General features: G+C 40.5%; 1 protein-coding gene across 1 annotated transcript in view; it reads right to left on the minus strand.

Moving 5' to 3' along the window:
- Slc24a3 (solute carrier family 24 member 3) overlaps positions 1–12,054 on the minus strand; it is a 520,120-nt gene that overhangs the window by 438,662 nt on the left and 69,404 nt on the right. The window contains exon 2 of the mRNA XM_078051346.1: positions 10,225–10,353. Coding sequence (XP_077907472.1) covers positions 10,225–10,353 — 129 coding nt within the window. The remainder of the gene's footprint in view (positions 1–10,224; positions 10,354–12,054) is intronic.

Below are 12,054 nucleotides of genomic sequence, written 5' to 3' on the forward strand. Positions count from 1 at the left end.
ATTTTGGGTCTCTTATTTTTCCAAATAAATTTCATGATTGCTTTTTCTATTTCTATGAAGAATGTCATTGGGATTTTAATAGGAATTGCATTAAGTCTGTGTAACAATTTTGGTAGTATGGCCATTTTGACTATATTGATTCTGCCTACCCAAGAGCATGGGAAATCTTTTAATCTTTTAAGATCTTCTTCAATTTCTTTCTTTAGTGTTCTGTAGTTTTCATTATAGAGATCTTTCACCTCTTTTATTAGATTGATTCTCAAGTAATTTATTTTATTTTTTGTGGCTATTGTGAATGGGGTGGCTTTCCTAATTTCTCTTGCAGTGGATTTATTGCTTATATATGGAAATGCATTCTATAGAAATGTCCCCTAGTTCCCCTGGGCATGTCACTGTTCCAGGAATGATTGAGGAGAGGAGATCCAGGAGAAGAGTGTACCCTCAGAGGGCTAGAGACATGGCCTAGCATTTATTTACTCTTTAAACAGAAAGGAGACATGCCCCCAAGTGGTTGTAGGCAATGTGGATCCAAGGGATGCATTGTGGCCAAGACTTCCTCTTGGTTGGATTCCATGGTCTGTATTCCCAGCCACCACAGTCCAAAATCCATTGCCTCTACACTCAGATCAGTATGTTGCTCACTGCTCTGGGGGTGCCTGCAAGGCAACCTCTGAGGAAATTGTCCATGGGTGGTATGGCTCGATAAGCCTGCTTTGAAGCTTCACTCTGACCCAAGACAAAAACAATTCCATGGAGTGATGAGTATTGGACAGATGGTCTGGACACCAGATATTTTGGAATTGAAGGCGGGTAGTCCAGATCAGTGATTCCAAAGCATTTTTAGGGGGGTGGAAATTTGTTCAATGACACTTTAAACATCTCCAACACATAGAAAGAGAAATGTTGACAATTTTTTATTGTGTTGGGTAGAAGAGGCAGAAAGGGGAAGGTAACTGACCACAGACTCCACCCCCACAGGGTGACGTTAAAAGTCCTTAACATGGTCTAGACACTATCTGGGGGAAGGGTCAGGGACAGCAGAGCGCACTTGGTGAGGTCATTCCTGCCTCAGCCTCCCTCCAGGCCACATGAGGCACAGGTCCCAGGGCCTAGGGCTGGGGTCAACAGTAAGCACTTCTGTGAAGGGCTAGAGAGTAAATATTTAAGGCTTTGCAGTCCTGTGGTGTGTGCTGCAACTACTCAACTGTGCATTCATAGACTAAAGGAGCCACAGACGTAAATGGATGTGTGTGGCTGTGTTCCAACAAAACTTTGTTTACAAAAATGGTCAACAGGCCCAATTTGGCTAAGAGCTCCTGTTTGTTGAGCATTGGCTTCAAGGAAAATGATTTGGAAGTCACTACAGGCAATAATCCCTATGCTTCTTTTCACATTTATGACCCTGGATTTTCAATTCTTTAATTCACTTTGCCTTGTTCTCAAACTTCTAGACATCAGAATATAGTCATTCCTGACCTTGAGTTATTTGTTCCAAGGGCCAAACAGTTCCAGGGAGCTAATAAACATGAAATGCTTTGATAAAAAATCTTAAAGTATTTTGCAAATAGGTCCACAAGAGCACAGTTTATCATCCTTTACCTGTGTTTCAAGAAAATTCCAGGAACCACTCACCAAATTAGGCTCCCTGGGCTACTTACAGAGCAGAGTTTTTAAAAAAAAAAATGACTCAATAAAAAAAGTCCTAACGGGATATCAAAGCTAGAAGAAATGAATAGTGACTGAACCTTTTCTCCCAGAGCTTGAGACTTTTAAACTCTTCACTAGCATGAACTAGAAAATCCTCTACTCTCTATTTTATCCTGTTTATCTACATTTTTGCCTTTTAGGTCAGAAAATCTCATTAGTCAAAGACTCATAGTGAATACCTCTCTTTGTCTTCTGTGTACAGTTCAACCTGTAAAATTTTGCATTGTTGCTGAACTACCCTAAATAACTTAGCCTTAAAATAATCTTGTTCTGCATGTGCCGGCAGGGTGGTAAAATCCCAGTAAATGATCCCCATCAGTCTACCTTCTATCGCATTTCTGGTTACAAGAGATAAAGTAGTTATAATTGATTAAGCACATACTGATTGAGGACCCAGTGCCTTCACAAAGCTTACTTCATTTAGTGATTACTACAACCCTGTGAAGAAGGCATCTTTTCTACATTTTATAGAAGATTGTACTGAGGCATAAAAAAAGATTTAGGAAATTTACCTGATATCACATAGGTTAGAAGTGATGGAATTTGGATTTAGGATTTAATCCAGAACTCAAAACTCTTTCTACATAATTGCCAAAGACTTCATCTACATAATAACATGCATCATTTCCACACCCCCCCCCCATCCCTGCAAGGTGCTTTTTGTTTCCCAAGGAAAAGTTACAATTTACAAATGGACATAACTGGGAAAATTTTTACCCAACGTCAAATCGTCTCAAGTAAAGACAGAATCAAATTTCATCACTTTGACCAGGTGAGAATCATGGTGATTAAGCCAAGAGCTAAAACTGGGCTTAGAAGACTTAAGTTTGTGTGCTACGATTTGTCTTTTTTTTTTTTTTTTTTTTTTCTCCTGGAACCAGGAATCGAGTCCAGGGGCATTTTTTCCACTGAGCCACACCCCCAGCCCTTTATTTATTATTATTATTTCTAAATTATTTTGAGACAGTGTCTCATTAAATTGCTCAGTCTGACCTCAAACTTGCATTCCTCCTGCCTTAGCCTCTGGGGTCCCTGGGATTACTACCAAGACTGGTGGGTTATGAGTTTTCTCTATGGAAGTACACTGCCTTTGTAATAACATAAGCATACAGGAAAGTTGGGAAGTTTGTTAAAAATGATGGGGGACATTAATGTAGTAGAGACTAGCTCGCTTATTACCAAAACGGTTTCCTCTTCTTTCTACATCCTGCTAATATACATACCCCAGCCTCCCTTGCAGTTAGAAGTTGTCATGTAACTGAGCTCCAGCCAATGGGATGAGAGCAGAACCCAGTATCTAGACCACAAAACCCTTCTGTGCATAATCCTCCATGTTCTTTCCCTCCATGCAAAGAAACACAGTGTCTTGAAGCCAAGTTTGAGGATGGGGAGCCAGAAGATGAAAGGCTCTGGAGTTCATGGACCACTTCTTGCAACAGAGCCAACCACAGACCAGAACTCTGCATGAGAAAAAGAGAAACTTCTCTCATGTTAAACCCCCAAATCGGTTACGGCAGCTACTATTGCCCCATCTAAACTAATTGAATAAAAAGTTTGATACAAATTAAAAAAACAGATCACATTAGTTTCTAATTTGTTCCACTTAAGAATGCCAATAACTTCTATTGGAATCATTAAGAAAATTACAACTTCAGAGACAACTTAGTGAAAGTTATATGAGCTGGTAAAATAATGTATAGATTTTTAAGACTTTAAACTTAGTTCTTTCCTGGATTCAAACCCAGCGATATTCACAATGAGGTCATTTCAATTTGTCATTACTAATATTTAGGATATATTTGGTAAAACAAAAAAGTATTGAAATTAATTTCATCTATTTCTTTGTAATTTTTCCAAGTATTTTCTGGAAAATCTAAACTTCCATTTGTAATCCACAGTATGATTCTATTGGGTAGAAACATTCTATTCTAGATTGCATGAACATCCAATTTTGCATTCACTTATTCATATGTACTGTGTATCTACTGAGTAGGAGCTAGATGACCCTGCTTTGCTTCTGAGAAGTTCTGTGATTGCTCTTGGGTAGGTTGTTTATCCCTCCTAGATCTTGATCTTTTTTCATATTAAAGATGACAAAAGATAAATATTTCATACTTTGTAGATTGCTCATAATCAGCTGTGTCAAACCAGCTGACCCTCATGTTATGGTTTAAGCCCCCTAAATGATTGGCATCCTGATACTTAACATTGTTCATGGCCAGAACCTTGAACAGATTTGTCCTGCTTGCCCATCTATGTTTTGGGGTTCTTCTTTATGGACCATACTTACTCCTTAAACCCACCTTTATAATGCTTCTCTCATAAGGACTTCTAGCTTTCCTCCTCTATTGCAATTCACATTTATCTCTGGGGTAATGTGATTTCTGGCCATTCTCATAAACAACTGATCTGGCAAACACTTCACAACCCTCACCTTAACTTGCAACACAAATGTCTTCCTCACCTTACAAGACCTTAGAGCCAACAAAGTAAGAGAGTCAGAGTACGATGACGGCTAACCAAAGGCTTTCTCGGTGACCTCACAGTGAAGCCCACACCAAAGTCCATCTTTTAAAATAGTTTCTTTCTTCCAAAGCTTATTTGAAAGAGGCACTTTGAGGAGAAGCTCATTTCCTTGAAATATCAAAGAACTTCAAACCAAAAGATGATAGATTTTTCTGGAGAGACATGTTGCAAAGTGAATACATAAATTCCTGCAGAGTACATGCAGAAATATTATGAAGAATTCATTCCTGCTGCAGTTTGTCCACCACCCTCAATATTACATTTAGCTAACTTAATTTTCCGTGGATCAAATTTATTTAAAGTTAAATTTCTCTTAATAGGTCATCTGAGTAAACAATTTCAAGTGTTATTTGCCAAAAAAACAATATGTTTCCAGGCTTCAGATGAAATCGGCAGTGTCAGGCTAAGAAAACAACCTTAAAAATTCACAGAGAGCTGGAACAATTACAGAAAAAAAAAAAATGAAGCCTGGAGGTCAGTCTTTGTCATGCAATTCTGGAGGTAAAAAAAAATAAAATTACAAATTTCCACTAAAACCAAGACTTTGAAGAGCAGACGAATGGTGTTTAAAACACACATACACACACACACATATATCGATGTGTCTTTAAATGGCCACTGTCACGTGAAGGCAGTGCTGCCACACTAGTCATTGAGTCAATATTGTCATTCTGAATAGGCCTCCTGCACCCTGGGCTTCATCTTATTTGAAAACTGGATGCTCTGTACTCTTGGCTTTCAAGGAGAGGAGCAAATGAATTAGAAGACAGGTTGAGGTCTAGCATAGAATTTTGCAAAAGCAAAATAAGTTATTAAGAGAAGTGGAGGTCAGTCGGACAAGGTGGTACATGCCTGTAATCCCCAGTAGGAGGGGGATCGCGAGTTCAAAGCCAGCCTCAACAACTTAGTGAGGCCCTAAGCTACTCAGCAAGACCCTGTCTCTAAATACATAAAATGTAAAAAAGGGTTGGGATGTGGCTCAGTAGTTAAGCGCCCATTTTTGGGTACGGGGTCAGTCCCCAGTACCAAAACAACCAACCAAAAATAGTGGATGATGTAGTGGAGTAAGTAGAAGTTTTTGGTCAATTTCTATTCATGAAGTGTCTCAGAATTTTTGGATTTGTGCAATGGAAGGAATAAAGTATCTGAAGATCTATTTCATGGGTGAATAAATGGACATCTGAGAAGCAAACCAGCCTGATATCCTCAATAGGAAATGGAATCACAAAAGAGGTGATTCTATCTCTAGTCCCTGAATCGACAGCCTTTCCTCTGATGGCATCTAAAGGCAGGCATACCAAGAATCTGAAAAATCTGTGATATCACAGGTAGCAAATGAATATGAACAGGCATTAAATTAACTCTTGAAATGTGACCTTAATACCATTGCTCACATAGCCACAGCCAGGGACACACTGGCACCTGGAATGCTCAAGTTCCTGTGGAAATAATCACCCCTATGAACACAGAGGGAACCCTGGTCCACCGTCTCTGTTCAGTACCAGGTTGCTGCTGACATCACCACAAAGAGGAAGAGAGGGAGTCCAGAAACCACAGGGCTCCTTCTTACCCCTATATTAAGACTTTTCAGAGCAGAAACCACCGTATTCAACCAGCCCACATCATATTCATTGCACTCAGGGCCTCTTAAGAGGAGATGAAGACAGCAGACCCCCTTATCCACAGTCTCATTTTCCTTGGTTTCAGTGACCCACAGTTTCAGTTACCTGAAATATCAAATAGAAAATATTAAATAAAAAATTCCAGAAGTTAACAATCAGCTCTCAAGCAAAGTTGGAAAGAATAAAAGATAGATCCTCCTTGTGCCCAACCCCCAAACCCTACATAGTCTATATTATGTCCCAAAATATTAAATGTCCCGAATATCAAATAGAAAATTCCAGAAGTGAATAATTCATTATTTTTACATAAATTTTATTACAGTATATTGTTATATTTGTTCTATTTTTTATTGTTGTTAATATCTTACCACGCCTGTTATCCTAAGTATGTATGTATATATGAGAAGAAAAACAGTGTATATAGGGTTCTATGCCATTGGCGGTTTCCACTGGGGGGGGGGTCTCGAATACTCCCTATGGATAGGGGTTTATTGTCCTATTAAAAATGTAATTCTAAATCAGAGCTGTGCATGCCTGGAATCCTCCTGGCTCGGGAGGCTGAGACAAGAGGATCGTGAGTTCAAAGCCAGCCTCAGCAATTTAGTGAGGCCCTAAGCAGCTCAGTGAGACAGTGAGACCCTGTTTCTAAATAACATACAAAATAGGGCTGGGACTGTGGCTCAGTGGTCAAGTACCCCTGAGTTCAATCCCTGGTACTCCTCTTCACCCCACCCCCCCGAAAAAAAAAAGAATATTAAGTCAGGACCTGACACGCACTTTGGTTATCAACATCTTTTCAGGAAATATCTGCTCAGTTAAAACTGAGAAACAGACCTCCCACAGCATTCTGGGAAGGGCACTGAGGCAACTGGGTGTGTTACCTTGGTGCGCACATGTGTATGTATGTGTGTAGCAGGTTTTGATCACATTGTTATTAAACACAGAGATGATGAGCAGAGGTGGTGGTGCTCATTACCATGTGTGGGATATGCAAAGTTTCTCTGTGTGAGAAGAGAGTCCTTGAGCCCCACTTTCCAGCTAACTAGCTGCTCAGACTTGGACCACCTAAAATTGTGGATTACTGACAAAACTAGATAGTTGCATCTGCCTATTCTTATAGAAATCAACTAGAGAATGTGGCTCTAAAAATCCTGCACTGTGGCCCACCCATAATATGGAAATGTGTACCCCTCAGCAGACAGTGGGAAGTTCGTAAGTCAACTACTACAGAGCAATAAAACACACAGCATTAAGCTGTACATACTTCATTACTTCATGACCAATTCTCACAGCAGTCATGAAAGGTTGGAATGATTATTACAATTTCACAGAGAAGCAGACAAGCTTAGATAACCTCATTATGTTGCCAAAGCCCATAGCTTTTAATCTGGGATTCAAACCCAGGTGAGCAGGACTCCAATACCCAAGTTAGATAGATATGGGCTTTCAGATACACACATCACCTTAGCCTTGAGATATTTACAAAAGAGCTGGAAGGACAGGACATGTGTCCAAATACAACAGGAAGCTCTAGACCAGCCTTATCCAATAGTCCTTTCTGTGATGATGGAAATGTTTAAAACCTGTGCTGTCCCGTTATGGCAGCCGCATGTGGCTATTAGATGTTTGACATATGGCTAGGACAATTGAGAATCTGGATTTCTTATTTTGTTTAATTTGAATCCATTTATATTTAAATCATCATTGAATGTCCACATTGGTTGGCACAGTTAGAGACATTTCATTCCAATAGCATTCAGAAAAACGACTGGTCCCCACTGTTCAAACAGGCTTTGTGATGGATCACATGCTCTGACAAGTTAGGGTTTGAACAGGACTCTTCCTGTTTCTGGCATGCTCTTCTTCCCTATAGAATTAAGTTCACAATCAAGGGCCCCCAAAATGAAGCCCAGTCCCTTTAGTCTACAGATAAGGAAATAAAAAATGTCTATTCTGGTTCCATATCATTTTTGGACCTGCTATACATAACGTGACAGCTGTCTTTTATTGCCTCCCATTCCCCTCCTAAAGCCATTCGTTTCCTCTCCTTCCCTGTGCCCTCCCTGCCATCTCCAGAAGGGGTTGAGTCTGTGCTCTTTATATCAACCAGGACACATTCCTTGCTACCCACAAAGCTGGTCCTTCCCTCTCTTGGAATGGCTTTCAATGCACGTGAGGTTTCTACACCTGCCACTCTGAGAAAGCCATTTCTTAGTATAGTTAGCAAGGCACTCAGAGACAGCCTACCCACCTACCCCCCAAAAAACACAACCCCAACAATAGGGAACAGAAGCCCTCCATCCCCACTGGCTCTGCACATGTCTAAATCCAACACAGGAGGCTTGTCACTCTATCTTGTCTTCTCTATTCTTTCCATACCAAAGGTGACAACTGGATTCTCTAATACTGTGCTTCCTGACTTTTAACATTTCACTCAGCATCGGCTCTTAGTTGAGAAAGATGTTGTCATGGTTTGGATATGAGCTATCCTCCAAAAATCTTCTGTGTTGATTGGTCAGAGGTAAAATGATTAGCTCATGAGAACTGGGACCTAATCAGTGTATTACTCCATTTGAAGATTGAATCATTTGAATGGAATAATTACATGCTGGGGCACACTGGGAGGAAGTTAAGTGACTAGGGGCATCCTTTGGGGTTTATATTTTGTTTCCTGATCCTCCCCTTGTCTCCCTGCCTCCCAGCTACCAGGAGCTGAGCGATTTTTCTCTCACACCCTTCTGCCATGATGTTCTGCCTCACCTTAGGCCCAAAGTGATGGCATCAGTTGACCGTGGGCTGAACCTCTGAAACCATCACTCCATCATAACCTTTGTTCTCTTCCAAATTGGTCTTGTTGGGAATTTGGGTCACAACAATGTAAAGCTGACTAACGTAGATGTTGAAAAAAATGTTTGACTACAGGATCAGATCAGCTAACAGAGTCCCTGGCCCAGAAACTGCACTGTTCCTGTCATGGCCTTTAGGACAGCCCTTGGTAAGGGGCTATGTTTCTTAGAATCTATATGACTCTATTCTCTCAGCTGGGGCACTCGAGCCCACCATGGACATCTTCATTTCTAGCTAATATGCTTCACTAACCTTCAAAAATGTTCCTTGTGAGCATTTAATAACCACAGTAACCTTTGAATTCTCCAACTTGAGGAATATAGATTATGTAGGATTTGGGGGCTGGGTACAAGAAGGATCTATTTTTTATTCTTTGCAACTTTGCTTGAGAGCTGATTGTTAAGATTCTCAGTATGGTAGTAAAGGGTACTTCTACCTACCTTCCCCAAACAGAATAACTACACAACTTCCTGAAACACTTTCTATACTCAAACGTAGGTACTTTTTTGTGAATGCATTGATGACTGTTATATCCATTCATGATGACGCTAAAATCAGACAGGTTTTGGGATGTGGAATCAACATGTTGTTAAGCTCCTGGGCCCTTGGAAAGAGCACACATGAGTCCCAAGTGCACACTAGGAAAGGAACGGAAGCCCCAGAGAGCTTGGGAGTCTATGTTAGGGTCATAAAATATGGCTACAGACCTAATCCTTCCCACAGCTGGTTTTTGTATAGCCTGTAAGCTAAGAATGATTTAAAATTTTTTTTAAAGCAATGTAAAAAAAAAAAAAACACAACTTTTTTAGAGACTGTATTACAGACACTATTTTACTGCCTGGTTCTTTCCAGAACAAGTTTTCTGACCCCTGTTCTAAACTTTTAGCAACTTCATCCACCCAGAGGTATACTTTTCAGTTTCCTGAGGACTGATAAACTGAGTCCCAATAATCCCTAGTTCCCATTGATCCTCTTTGAATTTATTTTCTTTTTCAGGTCAGTAATACTAGAGGTAAAATGTTCCATGAATCTTTCCAAGAATAGGCACAATACATATCAAATAGAACAAAAGATAGATGCATAAATGCATATTTACTTCTTCCAAGAAGATCAACGTCATGTGTCTTTCCTGTGACAAAACCAAGGCTCCCGATTAAAGACCAGTCAGAAAGGATCCCAGGAATCAAAGCAAAGAGAGCCACAAAGCATCCTCACTCATCCTTCTCCTGTCACATCCTCTCACTTGCTAGTGTCAGACTCCATTTGATATCAGTATGAAATCAGGACACCACTGACTTTGACTTACCTTCTTCTTAACTCCACTAGGAAAAAAAGACAGAGCTGGAAACATACCTTTATAATCCCTTCGTTTCTCACCTTTGAGTTTCTTAGACAGCTACCCTAAATGTTCTTCAAGTGTCTCAGTATTTGAAATCAAAGGCAAAATATGTCATCCAGCCTTTCCTCAGCCATAACCAAAGAAAATGGCAGCCACCACTGAGTGCATAGACATTGCTGTTACCTGGTTCAGTGCAGTTCTTGCTGCTCCGGAATCCTGTATCTTCAGAAGTCAGAGTATCATTCACCTGCATTAGCTTCCTTCCTACCATCCATTTTCTGTCTTCCCCTATGAGGTCCATGAGGTCAAGCTCTAGAGAAAAAAAAAAAGACAACAACCACACATTAACTAACAGCTGTTTCAGCCTTTACCAATGCTGGAGGTGCAGTGCCTTTATTAGCCATCATTTTCTCAGCCCTGCCTAGATCCCCCTCAAGCCATCCTGCCTTTACCCACCGAAGGGCTTTCACTGGATTCTATTGGGCCCAACAGAGGCAACTCTCAGCCAATGATACCTAGAATTTGTTGTATAAATACCTAACTGCTTGAATGGGATGACTTTATGGTGTGAATTCTAAACTGGGTTCCTAAGTTTTCCCCAATAATTGATAATTGATAAGCTCCAATTATCAACGGTATAATTCTCTTGATAAAGCTCATTTCGTTAGTGATTGTCTCTCCCCTGTCTCGAAATTTCCTGCACCCAGTGTTTAACAATCAATTCTCGAATTGGAAAAGCATTCCAGAAATGTAGCCGTTGGTCTGTTTCCAAGCTATCAATATTCCCATTAAGGCCAATTTTAAGTCACCTACATGACATCCCTGAGAATGGAATCAGGAAGAGATGAGTGCAGTCATTTCCATTATGTCAGCAAAGCTGGCTTCAGCCTACCAACCACTGGCATTTCTTTACTCAGAATTACCTTCTGAATGAACCGTCTGCCACTGAACATGAGCTCAGGATCTGTCTCTTGGGGTTACCCAAATTAGGTTACCATTTCACCGTCTCCATGTTGTTAAGCTCATGGGCCCTTGGAAAGAGCACACATGAGTCCCAAATGCACACTAGGAAAGGAAGGGAAGCCCCAAAGAGCTTGGAAGTCTATTTCAGGGTCATAAAATATGGCTACAGACCTAATAGTCCAGTGAGCACCACAAAGGAAGTTTTTAAAAAAAAAAAAAAAGAAATTAAGGAAAAATCAGAGCACAGAATACATGTTAGAGGCTGAGCATGTGACAGAGTTCAGGTCTCTGGCTAAGATGACCATGGGGATGGCGGGGGAAAGAACAGAGATCAAAGGGCACATACAAGGAAAGAACACAGTCTATTCTGTTTAGGACATGTTGGGTTTGAAGTATCTTCAGGGTAACAAAAGGTAAGTATATGACCTGTGGGTAGAGATTCCTCAGGTGAGAAAACTAATGTACAGAAGGCCCCAAGAGAATAATGAGCAAATAGGGAAGAACTTGAGACATATGTCTGGGTGGGATCTCTATATGTTCCATGTGAAGATAGAGATCCCGGGGTGACTACTGAGAAGGAATGGAAGAAGAAATCTTGGGAAATCTAACATTCCTCCAGGGGGCAAATAGAGTCAAAGAATCAAGCAAAGGCTCAGGACAGGAAGGGAAAAGAGCAAGGGAACATGGTATCATGGAAGGGAGGCAGAAAGAGAATTCAAGAAAAGAATAGTGAATGGATGGAGCTGGAGAATATAAGAGAAATAAGCCAGTCCCAAAATACCAAAGGCCAAATGTCTTCTCTGATATGCAAATACTAATTCACAGTAAAGGTTGGGGGTAGGGAAAAATAGAGGTACTCTGGACTAGGTACAGGGGAGTGAAGGGAGGGTAGGGGGTATGAGGGTAGGAAGGATAGTAGAATGAATCAGACAATATTACCCTGTGTACATATATGATTACTCGACCATTCTACAGTGGGATTCTACATCATATGCCACCAGACGAATGAGAAGTTATACTCCATTTATGTATGATGTATCAAAATGCATG

The sequence above is a fragment of the Ictidomys tridecemlineatus genome, chromosome 5 (assembly GCF_052094955.1).
Source record: "Ictidomys tridecemlineatus isolate mIctTri1 chromosome 5, mIctTri1.hap1, whole genome shotgun sequence".
Lineage (NCBI taxonomy): Eukaryota > Metazoa > Chordata > Mammalia > Rodentia > Sciuridae > Ictidomys > Ictidomys tridecemlineatus.